Genomic DNA, 18,712 nt, shown 5'->3' with positions numbered 1-18,712 from the left:
TTCCTTGTTGTGCTCATATCAAACATACATATAACACATACCACCTCAGCTATATCTGCAAGTCTTGCCCAGGACGCTAGGTCGCCTTGCCTCACAGGCCCGCGCTAGTGTTCATTCTCTCTATCCGTTGCAAGTTGAAAGACATAAAGTATGCTAGCGCGCAGCGCTCACGTGCAGCGCTGTGCATGCAGCCAGCGCCGGCGCTTGTCGGTGTGGGGCCGGCGCATACGCGCCCGCCCCGTAGCCCCCGCCTCGGCGTCCGCGCCCGCGGTCTCGTCATCCAGCGGACCCCCACGACTGGTGGATGTAAACGTCCGGAAAGCGTCCACCGCCGCGGAGCTGCGCGCAGCTGCCTACCTGCGCGCCATCAGCTTCTACACCTACCCAGAGGGCCGGAGCGAGTTCGCGGCTCGGGTAAGGACAGGCCCCTGTCGCCTATGGCGTCTCTTGTATCAAGACATGTTTGGCAGCCTCGCCGATTCCTCCCATAGCTAGGATACAGCAAGCTGGAAGAGGGCACATGGCCGCGATGGTGAAGCAGTGTGAAGCAGTGTGATGGCGTGAGGACCAGGGGAGGTCTTTCTGGCCCAGGAGGCCAGGACCTGGCTCAACACCGCTCTTGTACGGCATACGTCGCCGCAGTCACACCGGCGCATGAAAGCGGATACGGAGTGGGAGACCGTCACCAAGAAAGTGGAAGGTGCGGGGCTGCTGCCTGGTTGATGCAGCTGCGGCCGTCGGCGGTTTGCGGCAGCGAGGGGTAAAAAGGCATTGGTACTCTGCCGCGAACTGCCATACCATCACCACGCACAGGCCGCGATGAAGCCTACAAGGACCTGGACGTGAGCTGCTTCGTGGCGTGTGTGGCGGACGACCTGGTGGCGCTGCCCGGGCCCGGCAGTAGCGCCGCCAGCGTCAGTGGCAGTAGCGGCGGCGACCCAGATCGGCAGGAGCTGCTGGCGGCGCTGCGGGCGGGGCTGGACGCGTCGGCGCAGCTTCCTGCGGATCCGGCAGCGGGTGTCAGCCGTCAGCTGGTGGTGGGGTCGTTGGATCTGAACGTGGGGCACACGTTGCCGTCGGAGGAGCTGATTGGCAGGCAGCCGAAGGTGTGTGCGCCGCCCGTGGGGCTGTGGATGCGAGGGATCCCATGCCAAGCCCTAGGCCGGGGCCAAGGCAGATCTCGCATCCGGAGAAGGGGTACATGCTACACGGCCTACCTTGTAAGGGGTCCGTTGGTTGGCTGGGCATTGCGGATGTAATTGAGGACATGCGCGAGAGGCGGCGCGCGCACTGGACAGGAATGTGCGTCAAAGCTCAAGTGCAGGCATGGACAAGGAACACTTTGCATGTGTGTCTTCGATGCCTGAACTGTTATGTAGGAAGACCCGCGCCACCGGAGAGCCTACCTAAGCAACGTGTGTGTGGCGCCGGCGGCGCGGCGGATGGGCCTGGCGCGGGCGCTGCTGCGCGTTGCGGAGGAGGAGGCGCGCAGCAAAGGTGGGCGTAGCACGTCTGTGTTTACATGCGGGCTTGCGCGGTCATGCAAGCGTTTACTAACAGCGCTACATCGTGCCTCCGTTGGGTCCGAACGCCTTGTGCTGCAGCTCCTTGACCTTACCCCCTGGCAACTAACAAGCCTGCATATGCGTGCATGCGGCCCTGCCCCTGGTGTGTCCTCTGCCGCCGGCGTGTCCGGCTGCTGTTCAACGCCTCACCCCCCGCGTGCTGCTGCAGGTGTGCAGTGGCTGTACGTACATGTGGTGGCAGACAACCAGCCCGCCGTGAAGCTGTACTGTGAGGCAATGGGGTTCGAGGTGAGAGGCGCACAGCTGAGCTGATGCTTTAATGTTTCTGCATATTAACTACCGGGGTGGGTCTGGAATGGTACACGGGGCTTGCTGCTACCAGCCCGCAACTACCGCACATCGCAACCGGCCGACTGCAGGTGGAGCAGGCGGAGTCGGAGGGTTACGCACGCTCGCTGCAGCGGCCCCGGCGATTGATTCTTGCAAAGGAACTTGCGTGAGGCCGCGAAAGGGATGGGCGTACGGGTTGCTTGTCGTGGGAAATGGCTCGGAACGACCGCTGGGCGTGGGCGTGCATGTATGATGTCTGATACTGGTGGACATGCCGGGATATAGGGCAATACCGGTACGTACGACTTGAGTAATGGGGACCGCCAATGCCCACCCATGGCCCTAGGTCGACTAGCAAGTAATTTGGCGGCAAGGTCTTGGGCTGCTTTCCCGGGGCATTCTGCATGTGAATTCGTGCTAGATAGCAGTGCCGTGCCGTGCAAGTGTGTGCATACGGCGAGGGCAGCGAGGTAGGTTGGACGACCAGTGTTAACGGCAAGGAGGATGGCTGGAAATGATGGCTGGGAACTATGGCTGGGAGCTATGGCAAGCAAGGGCGTGTCATCGTGCGCCCATGCTTGCAAGTGCAACGTTGCAACCTGCACGGGGGGGGGGCGCAGGAGGAGCGTACGCTGTGTGTGTGTACACGAGTTGGCGGTGCGGGGGGGTTCGAGTCGGGCCGGGCGTGTCGCTGTGTGTCCCATCGGTAAGCGACCATAGTCGCGCGCTGTTGCACACGTATTGGTATTGCCCAACAGTGTCACTTATACGCCCTAGAGAGCCATGGCCCGCAAGCGTCGACCGGCAGCGCCCGGGGCTGCCTCCACTGCTGCCGCTTCCGAGCTCGCTATGTACTTCTCCGAGCTTGATCCACTAGATCAGCTCAGTGCAGCCCGTCGTGATGAGGTTCTGAGCCTTGTTTTAAACACCGCCAACGATAAGAAGCAGCCAGATGAGCCGGTACTCGGTGCGCTTCTTGCTGCACACGTGTGGAGCGCGCACGCGCTAGCCGCGTTGAGTGAACAGGGCCTGCCATGCGAAAATGTCGCATCGGTGTTTGCGGGCACCGGTTCCGTAGTGGACGACTCGCCCAACACTTCCGCCATCACCAGCCGACTTGCCCGGGCCCTCGTGCGGGCCGACCTGCTCAGCACCTACGCCCGCTTTCTCGCCAGCGTTGGGAAGACGACCAAAGCTGGCACCGGGGAGGGCGCCAGCGGCAGAGCTTCATCCACCAGCGGCGGCAGTGGCAGCAGTGGGGCGGGCAGCAGCAGCGGCGGTGGAGCTACGCAAGGGGCGCCGCGCGCTGAGCTGTTCGACGTGCGGAGCGTGATGACCATCATATGGCTGCTGGGTAAAGTGATCAACCTCGCCGCATTGGAGTCTACGGCGCTGCAGGCCCTGAGCCACAAGGGGTCCAACAAGGGCAAACGCAAGCCAGGCAGCCAACCCCAGGCCTCCCAACCTCCACTCGCCGAGGAGTTTGTCGGGGCGCTGGTGCGCTCCCACGTGCTCGAGCACCTCGCGGCGGCTACCCTGCGCCTGGCCGCCGCCTGCCCGGTGTCTGATCAGGCTCCCGTGGTGCCGGTGGCCGAGGCCGCGCCTGCCCCCGCCGCCGCTGGGGCTGCAGGAGTCGCGACGCCGGCGTCGGAGGCAGGTGCCTCGGACCCCATGCGGGCGCCCAGCGTCCCCAAGGCCAGGCCTGCAGCACTGGCACATGCCGAATGGTCAGGGGTGACACGTGTTGTCGTGGGGGTATGCGGGCTGATGCAGGCAACCGTGTGCATTGCATCCTTCCGCGGGCAGCGTGACGCAGCCGGCACCGGTACCGGCACCATCACCGGCGCCAGCACCACCAGCACCGGCACCGGCACAAGTACCGGCGGCGGCGCCGCTGGCACAAGTACCGGCAGCGGCGGCGCTGGCAAGCCTGCCACAGATACCGGCGGCCCTCGCTCCCATGATAGCAGCTCGTGCGTGCTGTGCCAGGTCGGCCGCATGCACCTGGGGCCTTGTGTGCAGTTCCTGCTCGCATGGTCCTTGGGATGCGCGCGCATGGCGCTTGAGCACACAGCGCAGCCGCAGGCGTTCCCTGGCGGTGGCATACCGCAGTCTGGAGCAGCTGTTGACATGGCCCCGGCAGGCGCCGCTGCCAGCGCGGCATCCGCCGCCGCCGCGGATGGGGGCGCCGCTCTAGCGCATGTCGCCGGCGGCGGGCAGCTCGTCGCAGCTCGACAGCTGCCGCGGCCGCTGCTGGTGCGGCCGCTGCTGATGTTGGAAGATCGGCATCCACCGTACACGAACAGCGCCACCCAGCAGGCCGCGGCGAGCGTGCTCAAGTCAGCGGCGTGCGCGCTGCAGGGGACGGTGGCGGTGCGTGCGCACCAGAAGGGGCGGGCGTGGGAGCAAGGGCAGCAGCAGGGGCTGTTGCAGCCGTACCCGCCGGCTCGTGTGTACGACCTGGTTCAAGCCGCCCTGCCTGGATCCCGTTGCGCCGCCGGCATCCGCAGCAAGGCGCTTGTCCGCGCATGGGATTGTGCCGTGAACGTGCTGATGCACATGCTGCAGCGTGACCTGCCGCCGCGGCAGGCGGCGGCGCGGCTGCCGGGGCTGTGGCGGCTGCTCCTGCAGCAAACGGGACAGCGTCCGGCTTCCGAAGCAATAGAGTTCCTTGTCGGGGGGGTGCAACTGGTTCTGGCAGGGCCCTCGGGGCCGGGCGTGGCATCAGATGCGGTAGCCGCAGCAGACAGTCCGGCTGAGCAGCTGCAGCAGCAGCAGCAGCAGCAGGAGGAGGCTGCAGGGCCCAGCTACAGCTTGCGCTGCGCGCTGGATGCTGGGCTACTGCGGGCTCTGGAGAGCGCACTGCGGAACCCAACAGACTGGACGGCGGCCGCTGAGGACGGAAGCGACAGCGACAGTGAAGATGGTGGCAGCAGCAGCAGCACTGGCTCCAGCTGGAGTGCGCCGGAAAGCGCCTGCAACCCGTCCCTTGCTCCCTCCTTGCTGGGTGGCACGCGCGCGTGGCCCGCCGTGCTGGCTTACGGCCGCGTCAGCGAAGCGGTAGGCCTGGTGGCAACGCTGGCTGCCGCATGCAGGAGCGAGATGAAACGCAAGTCAGATATTGTGGACAGTGGTTTGCCGCTCAGCATTCGCCTAGCGGCGCTGCTGGAACAGGCGTGCGGTGCGCAGGAAGACGCGGCGTCAGCGCCGCAGCTAGAGCGGCCAATGGCAGGAGCTGCAGGAGGGCGTGGCGACGGGCAAACGGGCGGGCGCGGCGTGGGGTGCAGCGGCGGCCGCAGCGGCCGCAAGGCCAGCTCCGGTGCCGCCGGCAGCACCAGCAGTGCGGCAAGCGATGACGCCAGTCGGTCTCCGTGGTCTGCCTCGCTGCGGTTTGACGAGGCGGGTCCGCCGCTGACATTTGCGGACCTGAAGGCGGCAGGTGGCGTGCCCCCAGCTGGCTCGGCAGCGGCGGCGCAGCAGGCACTGGTTGCCTCGTTCGCGCTGCATCAGTGGCTGTCGCCGCTGATGCAGTGCGCGGCCTACATCTGCACTTTGCTGTCACGAGCCGATCCCGCGACAGCGCCACAGAAGCTCAGCAACCTTATGATCGTGGCAACAGTGGTGCTGCGCCTCTTCACCCGGGCAGCCACACGCGCTGCGGGAGGCAGGGTCGCGGCGCCCAAGAATCAAAGCGCTGGCGCCGGCGCCTCGCCGAGCAACACCACCAAGGCTGGCGCCAGCACGTCGCCTGGACCCGCTGCTCCGGCGGCCGCCACGGCGGCAGCCGCTGACACGACACGGGATATGGAGAGCGGGTGGGCGGGTATGCTGGAGCCCTGCTTTGAGCTGCTGAAACAGACGTTTGCCGCGCTGGGGCGGGGAGGCCTGTCGACCGTGCCCGAGGGCCGGGAGCTGGAGGAGGCCGTCCTGGATGCGCTACAAGCCGGTGCAGTCGTGGACCCCGACTTTGCACATGAGGTGCTTTCTGCCATCCATATGCAGTTTGCGCGGCCGACGGGAGGCCGGCGCAACGCGAGGCCGTCGCCCAAGGTCCAGCTGCTTTCATCCATCGTGCTGGCGGCCGCGAAGCGGCGCGGCCGCCGCGCGCTCCTGGCCTTCCTGGTAGATGCGGTCACAGCTATTGACGACCTGCCATTGGACAGCATTGATTACCTGGGCCAGGAGCAGGCGGCGTGGCCGCGCGCGCTCTTGGCGCGGCATGAGCGCGCGGGTGCAGAGGTGATGGCTGCGTCCGTGCGGCTGGGGCGAGCGCTGGCGCAGGAGCCCGACTCGCGGAGCGCCCGCGCGCACTGGCTCCTGTCACCGGCGGAGGTGGAGGCGCAGCTGCGGGAGGCTGGCATCGGGATGGGCGGCAGCGGCATGTCGGGCAGCAGTGCCAGCAGTGCCAGCAGCGGCAGCAGTGCCAGTGCGGCTCTGGCTGGGTGCCCTCTGGTGCTGTGCGGCAACCCGGACTGCAGCGACCTCAACGCCCCCAGTGCGTTCATCGAGGCCGGCAGCGGTGAGACGTGCGGGCGGTGCAGGCGCGTGCGGTACTGCGGTGTCGCGTGCCAGGTGCAGCACTGGACCGAGGGCGGGCATGAGAAGTCGTGTGTGGGGATGGTGGCGGCTGCAGCAGGGGCGGGGGCGGGAGGTGGAGCGGGAGCGGGAGCGGGAGCGGGAGCGGGAGCGGGAGCGGGAGCGGGAGCGGGAGCGGGAGCGGGAGCGGGGGCGGGAGCGGGAGCGGGGGCGCGGGCGAGGGCAGCTGCAGACCAGGCAACCGCCGCGACATGAAAGGACGATAGTTACGAAATGCAGAGACATGGTGCACCACCTGTATCTCACTTGGGTTTTCTAGAACAATGTAGGTTGAATGCATGTGAAGGACTGGTATATGTGCAGCACGCTGAAGGCGGTTTTGAGAGCGACGTGGATGGCGCTGGAGACACTAGCATAGCAGTTGTGCATGCAGCTATGCCCTACAATATTGTTGTGGGCCTGGCTAAAAGATCTGGGGCGGTTCGTGCGTGGCGGCCGGCATTATGACTATGCGTCACTGGGGCGTCCGCTCTGTACCGAGGCGGGAGGAACAATGCAACGGACGTGCTATCAGTCAACTGCATTTGTTGGGATCATACCTGAGAGTGTTCGCATGGGCCAGGTCATAAGTAGCAGTGTGATGTCATGAGCCTGCACGGAACGTTTGATGGATCTGGCCACGGGGACAGCGTCGTGGCGAACAGTGCAGGCAGCAGTTACTCGTGCATACAGACGGCGTTGCAGGGACGTGCCTGTGTCGTGGATGGTTTGAGCTCGGGCAGGTTGGTCAACACGGTGCAGGCCAGGGGTTTCAGCAGAGGCCAATTCAGGTGCGTTGGTGGTTGCATGGTCGCGTGTTAGTCAAACGTATGGGTACGGTAGTGTTTTTTTAGTATTTTGTCAAGGGAATGCAGCATGCATGAAGCGAGTCTGCTGCGACGCAGTCCGCCAAGAGAAGGCGGTGCTGAGGAGGGCTATCATTCTCGGAAGCACGGGGCCTTGTGTACTGGTAACTGGATAGCTGCAGTCTTTGGATAAGTGATAACGGGGAGCACAGGCCTTCGGGGGCATACATCAGCTGATCAGCAGTATTACAGCACACAGCATGCTTAGACTGTCCACTACCCAGGCAGCGTGTCCAAAGCGATGTGCTTGCCGCCAGGTCACGCCCAGTCGCCCACAACAGCCTGAAGCCAACCAATGCGTGTTTCGTTCAGCCTCATCATCAATCACGTGTCATACCGGTACCGTGGCGAAACCCTCAGTGACTCCAGATCGACCAGCATGACAGACCGGCCGCCATGGATCCCATCTCGACAGAATCACACCGCCTCGCAAAGCCTTTCAGCCGCTTGGCCGCAAAACGTCCCAAGTCCCGGTCTGCCCGTACCGGGCGAAAACCGCACGAATGCCAACCGATGCAGCATCCCTTGTGTTAATGCGACAATCACATACATCAGGCTAGAACATATGCCACATGGGCTTCTTTCTTATAGCTGGTTGCGCACTGTGCCAGCCGAGTGGCGCGCTTGCGCGCCCAATATGCGCGCACCCCAAGCGGAGCTCACTCACACATGGCACACCGCCACACCGCTCACAGTATTCCACCCCCGGGGCGCGAAGCATGCATCCCGGGGGCCATAATTACGTCGCAGCAGGCCAAAAATAAGCAATACTGAATATAGAACCTAGTGTTGGTTGTCGCGTGTCAAGCAGTTTCCCCAGCTGCATGCACCTGGCCAGCCAGCCACGCTTGCTGCATGCAGCGCGAGGCCCGCCGGATACGAGCGCCTGCTTCCTGCGCCAGGTTACCTTTGACCCGCCGAACATAAGCACCACTGGCGGCCCAGGTTGTATGTGACCCGACACACGCCGGTCCGCCCATCTGCCTAATTTGCTATTAGCTCCTGGTGCGAGCGCTAACGCGGCTTGTCCTGCCGCCTATTTAGAGCTCCGGCGACATGTCGGCCTTCCACAGGTCACCAGCGCCCAGCCACTCCAGCTCGTCCTGAAAGAGTCACACAGCGAATGCCAAACGTGTCAGAACAGGCGTCGACAGCCCAGCAACGTCGTCACCAACTAGCACACCAGCCGCCCGAAATCAGGCCGTAGCCCTTCCGCTGGACCAAGTTGGCACCAGCCCCCACGGCCTCACCACAATTTCCCCCGCTTTCTCTACGCCTAGTCCACGGCTTGTACGTATCAGAGCCCTAGCCCGTTGCTGTTCACTCCTCACCTTATCGAGCTTCCAGTAGCCGCCGCGCACGCGGTTGCGATTGATGCACTCCATATCCCCAGAGCGGCACGACTCGCACACTTTGCACGACTTGCGGCACGCGCCCAGGTTGTTGCTGCCGCCGCACATGTACGCCTTGTTGTTCTCGCACTCGCCGGCGGCCGCCCACTCGGTGCAGCGAGCGTGTAGGTCCGTGCAGGTGCCGGCGTCAGGGTCACGGTCCATGTTGTGCTGCGTCATACCGCTAATCTCCTCGGGCCTGCGGGTTGTAACACGACAGCAGCAGAGAACGGCTATCCTCACATAACTCACGTAACCCAAGTCCCGCATGAGCTCTCCTCCTCACATTTGCTTGCTCAAGCCGGCTCCTGCCACAACCGCCGCCGTGGCCTCACCATTACCCACCACCGGTGCCGGAGCCCATACTTGCCCTCTGCATAGTGGCCGCACCGTGCTCATAAACCCCCTCCATGTGCTCTCTACTTCAGCCACAGGGACCAAGACAGGGACCGCTCTGCCCGCCCACCTGAAAGGAATGTCGTGCATCCACACGGGCGCAGCCCACTTCACGCCCTTGATCACCGGGCAGCCGGTGTGCATGGACGCAGGGTCCATGGTGTTGTTTGGGTAGAAAGAGTAGAAAAGCACGGCATCGCCGGCCTTGGGCTTGGCAGCCACATGGCCCTTGGCGCAGTCAGAGAACTTGTCGCCAACCTGCTCAGGAATTGAGGGGTCCGCCCAGACGGAGTTGTGCGGGAAAGCAGTCTCGCCGCCCTCCTCCACGTCAGACAGGTACATGAGGAAGGTGGCCAGGCGCCACTTTGGGCCCACGTGGTCGCTCGAGGCCCCGGAGTCGTAGTGGGCTCCGTAGGTCTGGCCGTGCGCGTAGCGCAGAATCTGCAAGCGCCACAAAGCTTGTGGTAAGTTATGCCGGCATCAAAGACTTTAGCCAGGCTGGCCGTATGGGTCGTGACTAAAATCTCTTGGCATTCGGCGCCAGACATATTCCGTGGATTTGACGCCGCCCTCAACGCGCGCGTTCTGCACCTGAATGTCCTCCTGATGCTCGACGGGCAGGTGGGTCCACAACGAGATACGCTTCTCAATGCGGGTGACGACGGGATCCGACAACCGGCGAATGAACATGCCATAGCTAGTGCGGATGTCGTCGACAACACCCTCGCCCTTGCCGCCAACCACTGTCGAACGCTTCAGCTTGGGCGCCGCAACCCTGACCAGGTGCGCACGCTCTGCCTTGGTGAGAAAGTTGTGGAAGTAGTAGGCGCGGGGGTGCAGGCCGACCTGCTGCACCCAGGGTGTGGCGTCCTCCTCAAACTGCTTGTCAGCCTCGTGGTGCTGTGGGGTGGGGGAAGGGGTGCGATGCAGGCGGGCATTGTGAGCGCAGAAGGGGAATCGTGGATGCAGCAGGCGTGGTGGAGTTTCTTAAGGACAACAGCAAACTGACTACAAGCTGCGGGTGGATCTGTGCGCACAGGCACGGCGTGCGAGCTGTGGAGCGAGGTCAAGCCGTGGACACTGGAAACGTTCCGCGACATGCCAGTCAGTCTTACCATGACCATGGCTGAGTCAAGCAGCCGTTCAGGGAGTCCTCCCCACCCCTTTGCATCCTTGGCAGCTGCAGCGTGCACCAAGATGAGGTTTGTCAAGGGAAAGTTGAACTAGTGGCACCGCAACAGTCCAATGCTCCCGGCAATTCTCTTAGGCAACCCACAGCGAGGCTTACCTGCTGCAAGTTTCAATACTAGGCATACCACGAGGAGCGTTGATAGAAGACGCATCCTGGCCAAGGCTGGAAGCTGCGGCTCGAACTAAGAATCGCGTGTCGACAGCCAAATTTTAGAAAGTGTAGTAGAATCAGCGCTTACGAGCGTGGTACTCTTTGTATTCTAGCTCAGATTGGAAGATATTACCGTGTGTCGCTACATGCCTCTTTAACTAGGGCGCAAGCCTCACGGCGACGCCCCATCTTCGTGTCCTGCCCGTGTCCGTCGGTACCGGCGCTTCCGCGTTGTGCCAAGTTGAACTCTGTCTCTTGCAAATGGGTAAATCAATGATCGATATACTGCATGCAGAAACCTCTGGCTGCAGAGTGATTATTACGTACTCGATGTCGGAACGCCGACGGCCGAGTAACGCCGCAACGTGTTCATCCCGGTCGAGGGCGCCCGCCTGCCTGTTCAGCGGTCCAGCGCATATCCAGCTGGCGCAGGTCACAATGTGTGCCAGACATTCAACTGCACGCACAGCAACAGGAGCAGCTGCTGGCTACGCTACCGAGCCTTGCCGGAAATGAGAAGCGGCGGGCATTGCATTGCATTCGGCACGCACGCACCGCTGGTCATATCCTTGCTGCCAAGTGGCAAGATAGAGATCGACTCCTCGATGAGTTGACGTCCATTACATTCGGATTCTAGCGCAAAACTGCACATGGCCGGAGTGTGTCCAGAACTTGTCAATCCGCATGCCAGGGGCGCATCCCCACGCATCCCCCGTCATCGACGTGCTTAAAAAACGCAACACACAAGCGAACATGAAGTCCGTCCTAGCGTGCATCGGTATGCGTGCACCAGTCGGGTCAGGCTATGTCAGCAGTGAATACTGTATCACGCCACGAAGTCTGCGCAGTGCCAGATTCTGTAAGAAACAATTTCTTTCATTTCACGTCAAGCGTAAATGACAGGCTCAATATGTACCGTAAGAGGCGTCGTCCAGGACGTCCTGTCGTACAGGAGATACTCCAGTGAGATCCCACACGCAGTCAGTGCTGACGTAAGACCTTGTCAAAACACGCTTCTTCATGTCATTCCGTGTGCGCGTACGGCGGTCCTCATTCATGATTGCCTTCGCTGTGTCGCGCCCTGCCTCTAAAACCTGTTGTGCATGTATGTCTATTCTATAGTCAGCAGCCGGCGCACAATTGCGACGCCAAGCTTCTGCCCCTTCCATGCATGAGTCCCACGATCCCCTACTACAAGGTCCCAAACTTGCACGGTGCAAGCTCGCATGCACCAGTGCATCCCGCTGCACATTAAGCTTTCAACACCACTCGCGCAGGGTCCACTCCAACGCTCCTCCAACCCCCGTGTCACACGCTCGCGACAACCCAAAAGAATGACAAGAATGGCTAGAGCCCGCGCGCCTCTTCACATCATGAGGGCGAGGCTGGTGCTGCGGGCCATGGCATTGCCCTCCCATCGCCGCTAAGTGCCGCCAACCGGCCGCCGCCGCCTGCTTAAAGCTCCGGCGACATGTCGGCCTTCCACAGGCTGCCAGCACCCAGCCACTCCAGCTCGTCCTGTGGGTCAGAGCAAGAGGCCATCGGCGTGTCAGGAGTATGAACAAACGTTTTCCATTCCCATCTTACTCCACTGCGCAGTTCTCATGCAATCACCCAGCGACACCCCGCTCCACCGTGCCGCTCCACCCTGCCCCGCTCCAAAAGACCCTCCCCCCGCCAAGCCGATGTCGCGCTGCTCCCCACCTTGTCGTACTTCCAGTAGCCGCCGCGCACGCGGTTGCTGTTGATGCAGTCCATGTCCCCCGAGCTGCACTGCTCGCAGGCCTTGCAGGTCTTGCGGCAGGTGCCCAGGTTGTCGGGGCCGCCCATCATAAAGCCCTTGTTGTGCTCGCACTCGCCGGCAGCAGCCCACTCGACGCAGCGGGGGTGCAGGTCCGTGCAGGTGCCGGCATCGGGCTCGTTGTCGGGGATGCGCTGAACCATGCCGCTGATCTCCGAGGGGCGGAAGGGGATGTCGTGCATCCACACGGGCGCAGCCCACTTCACGCCCTTGATCACCGGGCAGCCGGTGTGCATGGCGGCGGGGTCCATGGTCATGTTGGGGTAGAAGGAATAGAAAAGCACGGCATCGCCGGCCTTGGGCTTGGCAGCGACGTTGCCCTTGGCGCAGTCAGAGAACTTGTCGCCAACCTTCTCGGGGATTGACGGGTCCGCCCAGACGGAGTTGTGCGGGAAAGCAGTCTCGCCGCCCTCCTCCACGTCGGACAGGTACATGAGGAAGGTGGCCAGGCGCCACTTGGGGCCGGGCTCGTTGGATTTGTCGCCAGAGTCATAGTGGGCGCCGTAGGTCTGGCCGTGCGCGTAGCGCAGCACCTGTGCCGGGCAGTCATGGCGGTTTCGTCAGATACAGCCAATGCGCTCAGTGGGCACGCTGTGGATGCAGAAAGCAGCCCTCTATGCTCTTGCTGCGGCCTCCCATAAGCTGTGCCCAGTAGCTGCGCCAGCGGGTGCCCTAAAATCCTGCAACACCGGAATGCATCGCGCACCTGAATGTCCTCCTGATGCTCGACGGGCAGGTGGGTCCACAACGAGATACGCTTCTCAATGCGGGCGACGACGGGGTCCTGGAGGCGACGGATAAACATGCCGTAGCTAGTGCGGATGTTGTCGACAACACCCTCGCCATCATTGCCCACGACTGTGGAGCGCTTCAGCTTGGGCGCTGCGAGCTTGACCAGGTGTCCGCGCTCTGCCTTAGTGAGAAAGTTGTGGAAGTAGTAGGCGCGGGGGTGCAGGCCGACCTGCTGCACCCAGGGTGTGGCGTCCTCCTCAAATTGCTTGTCGGCCTCGTGGTGCTGTGGGGCGGGAGGATGTGGCACGAGGGGTTGGCGGTATGTTGTTGTTGGTGTGTGTGTGTGTGTGTGGGGGGGGGGGGTGCGTGAGGCGCGGGGTTGGCGCAGGGTCTCTTAGGGAGCCCGTTGGAAGCTGGGCCTCCTAAGAAAGTATAAAATGCTTCTCAAGCGGACATAACACGCGAGCTATGCAGTATTTGGGACGGGTGCAGCCGCGCACGCGGAACTCGCGGAACTCCCTTCGGGCGCGCAGCAACTCACCATGACCATTGCTGAGTCAAGAAGTCGTTCGGGAAGCCCTCCCCAGGATCCATCTGCTTCCTTAGCGGCACCTGTGCATAATAATTTTGGGAGGAGCGTCAGGAGAGGACGGAATCAAAGAAACAGGCATTCAACGTTTGGGAATTGCCCGAGACGCGCGCCGGCCAGGTCACACCGTTACAAAGGACTCACTTGTAGGAAAGGCTGCCTGCAGCAATAAGGCTGCGGCCACGAGGGCGACGAAACGCATTGCAAAGCCGAGCGGAAGTCAAGTCGCACGATGTTGTTGTGCTGGGGAGAGCCTGATTGACGCTGACGAAAGACGAGGCGCAAGGGTGTGCAGCTATGTATAAGAAGTCGCAAACATATCAGGTCTCGTCGGCCACAACAGGGGTTATGTAAGGCGCGCCGTTGCGGCGAGATGGGCTGTCCCGGCTTCCGGTACTGGGGGTACCGGGGCTGGCGGGCGCTTGCGCCCGTGGTGAGAACCGGCAGTTGATTGTCCCAATATGCAAGTCGCAATAGTCAGTGGTCTCAGCGCCAAACCTGCAGGCCGCATCGACACATGTTCGCGGGAACAGTTGTTCAAGACAGTTCTAAGCAGCCGAACTGTCCGCGCGCAGCGCGAGTGCGCGACTGTGCCATATAATACTAGATGTAATTCATAATGACTTGTATTGGTCTGCACATCGCGCCCGGCCGATGGCGCCTCTGGTGCCGGCCTTCGGGCCCGCCGGTTTCTGAAAGGTTCGCCCGGAGACTGCTATACAGCATGCATAGTATGAAATGATTGTAATTATTGGCAGTTGATTAGGCCATCATAGCGAGGCCTTGTGCCTGTGAGCAGGGGCGCTGTGGCCTTTCGTCTCTCTGCGAGCTGGAGTCAGTGTCAGCCTAGACGTGGTGTCTTGACTTGGTACATCGGTCAACATGGCTGCAGCGTTTGACCTGGTTGCACCTTGGGTGTTGCAAACGGGACCGCTCTCCAGCGCCCTGTCTGGTACCGTTGCCTCTGTCATTTATTGTGTCTTAAAAGCCGTTTGCAATGAAGCAGTTGTTAAGCTCTGAGTTCGCCTGGTAGGCCAAAGAGCCTTGTGGTGTGCAGCGTCTTGCCCAAATGGTGTTGGGCCAAAGTAGTCACCTCGCTACCATTTGGGTACTATTAGCTTCCAAGTAACGCGTTAGATCCAGGAGACTGGAGAATGCGCCGAGTGGGCGCATGCGGTGCAAGCATGACAATCCCGCTTATGTCCCCGCGTAATCGCCTTTGCCATCGGAATCACTGACACTTGGCCTTGTGCACACATCGTCTGATTTGCGTAGTTGTTGTAGTTGCGTTTGTCCCAAATCCTCCGGCCAATCATCCGAGTAGGCCAGCACCCCAGGTTTACACCCCTCTGAGCGTACGAAAGGTGCAACGATGAGCTGTGCAAACCTACTCAAAAGTAAATTGTCGCAACCGGTTGGCCGGTTGAGGTCGGGGCCGCTCCACGCCCCTCGTCGATTCGTCGGTGCTTGCGGCCTCCGGCACGACGCGGCGTCGCCGGTGCAGAAGAGCATTCCGCACTCACTCCAGCGGATCAATGAGCGCATCTCTGAGCCGATGGAGGTGGAGGTGCTTCCGGCTCGCAGCCACACGGTGAGCTGCTGGCTCGCCGGCCGTGCAACCAGGCCGGAAGGCCCCGGCCGCTGCCCCTGTGGCACCCTATCTCACGTTCATCCATACACAAACCTTCGCATGACCGCATGCTAGAAGGCAGCGAGGCCGCTAGATGAGGTGTTCTCCAACGGGGGCTTGCTGGCGTCTGCAACCGCCATGGCGCTGGCGGCATCGCTTGCTTTCGGCCTGCCGGCGGACGCGGCGGCGCCCGCGGCAGACACTGCGGCGCTATCCATTCCCGGTACGAAACACATGCGCATACCGTGTGCCCTGTTTTCTGCCCTGTGTATTGCATCCAGAATTGGTGCCTGGGTCACGGAACAAGGAGCCCTTGATAACCGACCAATGCCCGTCGCGGCTTGCCTTGTCCTTATGCCACATACCGTATCCAACCGTCTTCGTCTGGAGGGGCTCATCCCCGACTCATGCTTGTCATCCGAACTCCCCCATCGCTCATTATTCTCCAAATCCCTCTCATTTGCGCACGCGCGCCAGTCTGCACACCTTCCTCTCTTACACGCCTCCCCTGTGCACGCACGTCTAGGCATCGTGGGCGACTCGCCGCTGCGCGAGGGCCTTGTTTCCGGTTTCCTGCTGATCTTCTTCAGCGAGATCGGCGACAAGACGTTCTTCATCGCGCTACTGCTGGCGCTGAAGCAGCCCAAGAGCCTGGTGTTCACGGGCACCTTCGGAGCGCTGGCGGTCATGACGGTGGTGTCGGTGCTGCTGGGTCAGGTGCGTGGGCGTGTGGGGTTGGGGCTTGGGCGTGTGGGTTGGGTGATTGAGGAGGAGCTTGGAGGGTGGAGAGTGAAGGGTGGAACGCGTCCGTGTGCTTGTGTACGTACATGAGCGTGAGCGTAGATAACGAGAGCGAGAGAGAGCAGGAGAATGAGAGAACGAGGGAGAGTGCATGTGTCCAAAGCCAAGCCAGTGCAAAGAATATGGCATGTACATGGGGCGCGAATGCTGGTTGCGGCCGCGCGTGGTGGCAGGCCAACTGCACGAGTGCCACCAGGGGCTGGGTGCTGTCCCAACTGATTTTGCATGTTGTACCTGTTGCCCGTGCTGACGCGTCCTGCGTGGGCTTGTCGATGGCCTCTGCCTCGCTGCTGGCACTGCAATCACTGACAACTGCTTCCGACACTCCTGGCTGCTTGCACCCGCGGCCATTGGGCTTGCCTGGCTTGGTGTATGCGATGTACCACGTGCCTGACCCTACGTGTACTGATGCGGCCCGCCCTATGTGTTGCATCCCGTGCATCATGAGCGCAATTGTTTGGTGTTTGCGGTTGGACGCTAATGTGGTATCTGATTTGCTATGTTACCTCTCTCTTTCTCTTTCTCTCCTCTCTATCGTGTGTACGGGGCTCGCCGTGCACTTGTGGGCGCGCACCGTATCTGTCTTGTCTCCGTCGTCCCTGTGTGCTGTGTCCCCGTCTCTGTCTACGTCGGTGTCTTTGTCTGGTCTGCCTTGTGGCTGCTGTCGCGTCTGCCTTGTGGCTGCTGTCGCGTCTGGTGTCGATGTTGTGCCGTGTGTGGCTGGCGGGCTGCAGGTGCTGCACCAGGTGGACGAGCTGGTGCCGGAGAACGGCGCGGGCCTGCCCTACGACGACCTGCTGGCGGCGGCGCTGCTGCTGTACTTTGGCTTCAAGACGCTGAAGGTGGGAAGGAACTGGGGGCCGATGGTGGAGGCGGCTGCGGGCTGGGGCAGGGGCGGGCATGGGGGCAACTGAGTCAAGAGAGCTTTGAGCGGGAATGGGTCAGAGGACGCTTGCCCATGTGGTCAGGCAGTGGAGGGGTTGCCATGGCCATGGCTACCTGGGCTGTGCACCTGGCTTGCTGTCCGCGACAACTTTAACTAGCTGCGGTGCTCACCATCCCATCCCATTGACTTGCCTCCCCAGGACGCCAAGGACGCGGGCGAGTCGGCGGCGGAGGAGAAGGAGGAGGCGCAGGAGGTGGTGGACGGCCTCAAGAGCAGCAGTGAGGACGCGCTGAAGCTCATCCTCACCACCTTCACGCTCGTGTTCGCGGCCGAGTGGGGTGACAAGTCCTTCCTCGCAACCATCGCGCTGGCGGCGGCCTCCTCGCCGCTGGGCGTGACGGTGGGCGCGGTGGCGGGCCACGGCGTGGCCACGGGCCTGGCGGTGGCGGGCGGCGGCTTCCTGTCCCGCTACTTCAGCGAGCAGGTCCTGCAGTACATTGGCGGCTCTCTCTTCCTTGTGTTCGCGGGGGCGACCATCGTGGACCTGTTCGTGTAAAGCTTGAGAAGGGATGGGAAGGAGAGGCAGGAGGAGGGGAAGGAGGAGGGGAAGGAGGAGGGGAAGGTTGCAGGACGGGGCGGGGGGCAATGGCGGGGCAGGAAGGAGTGCCCTGGGCCTGGCTGCTTGCCCGTTACAGGGACGCGGGTTGACAGACGGAAGCGGACAGACGCGCATGGTTCGTTGTGTGCAACCGGCCTGTTGCAGTGAGATTTGCCAGGCTGCTGCGGGCTCGGATGAGGTTCGCGCGGTAGATTGGTGGGATCTCGAAAGGGCAGAGATGCTCGCTGCGTCAAGATTTTTGCAGGCTCGGGAACCAGAAATGAACCCAGCGTGTGGCTGTGACACATGCGTGCCGCACTGCTTTGGTAATGTGGAGGCCGGAACAAAATCGAGATCGGACCCTGATGCTCGTATTCATTCAGATGGTGTGCCACAGGCTGATTGCGCCGAGTTGTTGATTTCCTTACTAGGTTTGCCTGTGATTGGCTGGCACCAGATGTGCAGTCAGGCGTGCGTCTTTCGCAAGGGTTCCGTGCATACCGTATCCACGGTACCGCATCCACAGTATGCACTTAACGAGAGCAGACATGAGGTGACACGCTGGTGGGTCGCTGGGAATGGAATTGTTGCACGTGCACGTGTAACGCCTGGACACCTAACCCCGGAACAGGCTACCATATCCTCAGCACAAGCTAGCGTTGTCGCTGTGGCAGGGAGGGTCGCATGGGGCAGCTTCCGTGCGCAGACCATCTCATGTTGGCTCAGTAACCCACCTTCCGCTACTCCCCGCCTACTGCCTCAGTGTCTGTGTACACGCACATACACACCCTTCTTTCTCAGAGAATCACACGTAAAGGCGTAAAGGCGTAAAGCCCCTCGAAGCTGGTATTTCTGCGCAATTCCCGCCAGGGATGTCCTGGTCCCTGGCCGGGCCCTGCGATACCTTCAGCTGGCAGGTGAGATGTGGGGGCCGACGCGCTTCGGCAGGAGCGGCCGTCCCAAATCTTAAGCATACACAGATTTGCGGATGGCGCAACAGCGCTTGCGCAGCACTAGCTGGGGTTGCCTAGCGGTGTGCGATGGGACAGTGTTGGGGTTGCCTAGCGGTGCTGACTTCATGTAGCGGTGCTGACCCCTTGCTGACTTGCGCAGGCCCCGGCAGGCCCCGGCAGGCCTGCCTGCCTCCCGCTTCACCAAGTCCAGGACATCTTCCCTACCATGCATGCATGAGACCATCTGAGTGTGAGACAGCAAGAACATGGAGGTGCGGAGATCGGAAAGGCTTGAA

General features: G+C 62.0%; 5 protein-coding genes across 5 annotated transcripts; 3 read left to right on the top strand and 2 right to left on the bottom strand.

Moving 5' to 3' along the window:
- The first annotated feature begins 52 nt into the window (after positions 1-52).
- CHLRE_02g084550v5 (uncharacterized protein) lies at positions 53-2,588 on the top strand. The gene is made up of 6 exons (XM_043059304.1): positions 53-414; positions 643-700; positions 814-1,106; positions 1,380-1,497; positions 1,735-1,814; positions 1,946-2,588. The coding sequence occupies exons 1-6, from the start codon at positions 151-153 to the stop codon at positions 2,024-2,026; spliced, it is 894 nt and encodes a 297-aa protein (XP_042926938.1). The 5' UTR covers positions 53-150; the 3' UTR covers positions 2,027-2,588.
- A 54-nt stretch (positions 2,589-2,642) lies between these two features.
- Positions 2,643-7,438, top strand: CHLRE_02g084500v5 (uncharacterized protein). Its single transcript, XM_043059303.1, has one exon. The coding sequence runs from the start codon at positions 2,706-2,708 to the stop codon at positions 6,645-6,647; it is 3,942 nt and encodes a 1,313-aa protein (XP_042926937.1). The 5' UTR covers positions 2,643-2,705; the 3' UTR covers positions 6,648-7,438.
- Positions 7,439-7,471: 33 nt separating this feature from the next.
- On the bottom strand, positions 7,472-10,982 carry CHLRE_02g084450v5 (uncharacterized protein). Its single transcript, XM_043059302.1, has 6 exons — positions 10,373-10,982; positions 10,200-10,264; positions 9,676-9,984; positions 9,155-9,525; positions 8,629-8,887; positions 7,472-8,400 (listed from the first exon to the last, which is right to left on the bottom strand). The coding sequence occupies exons 1-6, from the start codon at positions 10,425-10,427 to the stop codon at positions 8,338-8,340; spliced, it is 1,122 nt and encodes a 373-aa protein (XP_042926936.1). The 5' UTR covers positions 10,428-10,982; the 3' UTR covers positions 7,472-8,337.
- Positions 10,983-11,034: 52 nt separating this feature from the next.
- Positions 11,035-14,522, bottom strand: CHLRE_02g084400v5 (uncharacterized protein). The gene is made up of 5 exons (XM_001701668.2): positions 13,693-14,522; positions 13,501-13,571; positions 12,934-13,242; positions 12,131-12,760; positions 11,035-11,944 (listed from the first exon to the last, which is right to left on the bottom strand). Exons 1-5 carry the CDS (start codon positions 13,748-13,750, stop codon positions 11,882-11,884), a joined length of 1,131 nt encoding a protein of 376 aa, XP_001701720.2. The 5' UTR covers positions 13,751-14,522; the 3' UTR covers positions 11,035-11,881.
- Positions 14,523-14,782: 260 nt separating this feature from the next.
- Positions 14,783-18,080, top strand: CHLRE_02g084350v5 (uncharacterized protein). The gene is made up of 5 exons (XM_001701863.2): positions 14,783-15,139; positions 15,254-15,401; positions 15,705-15,895; positions 16,714-16,821; positions 17,065-18,080. Exons 2-5 carry the CDS (start codon positions 15,317-15,319, stop codon positions 17,419-17,421), a joined length of 741 nt encoding a protein of 246 aa, XP_001701915.2. The 5' UTR covers positions 14,783-15,139; positions 15,254-15,316; the 3' UTR covers positions 17,422-18,080.
- Positions 18,081-18,712: the final 632 nt, after the last annotated feature.

The sequence above is a fragment of the Chlamydomonas reinhardtii genome, chromosome 2, assembly GCF_000002595.2.
Source record: "Chlamydomonas reinhardtii strain CC-503 cw92 mt+ chromosome 2, whole genome shotgun sequence".
Lineage (NCBI taxonomy): Eukaryota > Viridiplantae > Chlorophyta > Chlorophyceae > Chlamydomonadales > Chlamydomonadaceae > Chlamydomonas > Chlamydomonas reinhardtii.
The sequence above is the reverse complement of the archived record's forward strand: the minus strand, read 5'-3'. Positions and strand labels throughout refer to the sequence as shown.

Coding starts and splice junctions, on each gene's coding strand:
- CHLRE_02g084350v5 (XM_001701863.2), top strand. CDS start 15,317: ATGGCGCTGGCGGCATCGCTTGCTTTCGGCCTGCCGGCGGACGCGGCG. Junction 15,896..16,713: donor TGTCGGTGCTGCTGGGTCAG/GTGCGTGGGCGT, acceptor GGCGGGCTGCAG/GTGCTGCACCAGGTGGACGA. Junction 16,822..17,064: donor TTGGCTTCAAGACGCTGAAG/GTGGGAAGGAAC, acceptor TTGCCTCCCCAG/GACGCCAAGGACGCGGGCGA.
- CHLRE_02g084400v5 (XM_001701668.2), bottom strand. CDS start 13,750: ATGCGTTTCGTCGCCCTCGTGGCCGCAGCCTTATTGCTGCAGGCAGCC. Junction 13,572..13,692: donor GCAGGCAGCCTTTCCTACAA/GTGAGTCCTTTG, acceptor TATTATGCACAG/GTGCCGCTAAGGAAGCAGAT. Junction 11,945..12,130: donor GCTACTGGAAGTACGACAAG/GTGGGGAGCAGC, acceptor TCTGACCCACAG/GACGAGCTGGAGTGGCTGGG.
- CHLRE_02g084550v5 (XM_043059304.1), top strand. CDS start 151: ATGCTAGCGCGCAGCGCTCACGTGCAGCGCTGTGCATGCAGCCAGCGC. Junction 701..813: donor CGTCACCAAGAAAGTGGAAG/GTGCGGGGCTGC, acceptor CACCACGCACAG/GCCGCGATGAAGCCTACAAG. Junction 1,815..1,945: donor GTGAGGCAATGGGGTTCGAG/GTGAGAGGCGCA, acceptor GGCCGACTGCAG/GTGGAGCAGGCGGAGTCGGA.
- CHLRE_02g084450v5 (XM_043059302.1), bottom strand. CDS start 10,427: ATGCGTCTTCTATCAACGCTCCTCGTGGTATGCCTAGTATTGAAACTT. Junction 9,985..10,199: donor TTGACTCAGCCATGGTCATG/GTAAGACTGACT, acceptor CCCACCCCACAG/CACCACGAGGCTGACAAGCA. Junction 8,888..9,154: donor ATGCACGACATTCCTTTCAG/GTGGGCGGGCAG, acceptor TACAACCCGCAG/GCCCGAGGAGATTAGCGGTA.
- CHLRE_02g084500v5 (XM_043059303.1), top strand. CDS start 2,706: ATGTACTTCTCCGAGCTTGATCCACTAGATCAGCTCAGTGCAGCCCGT.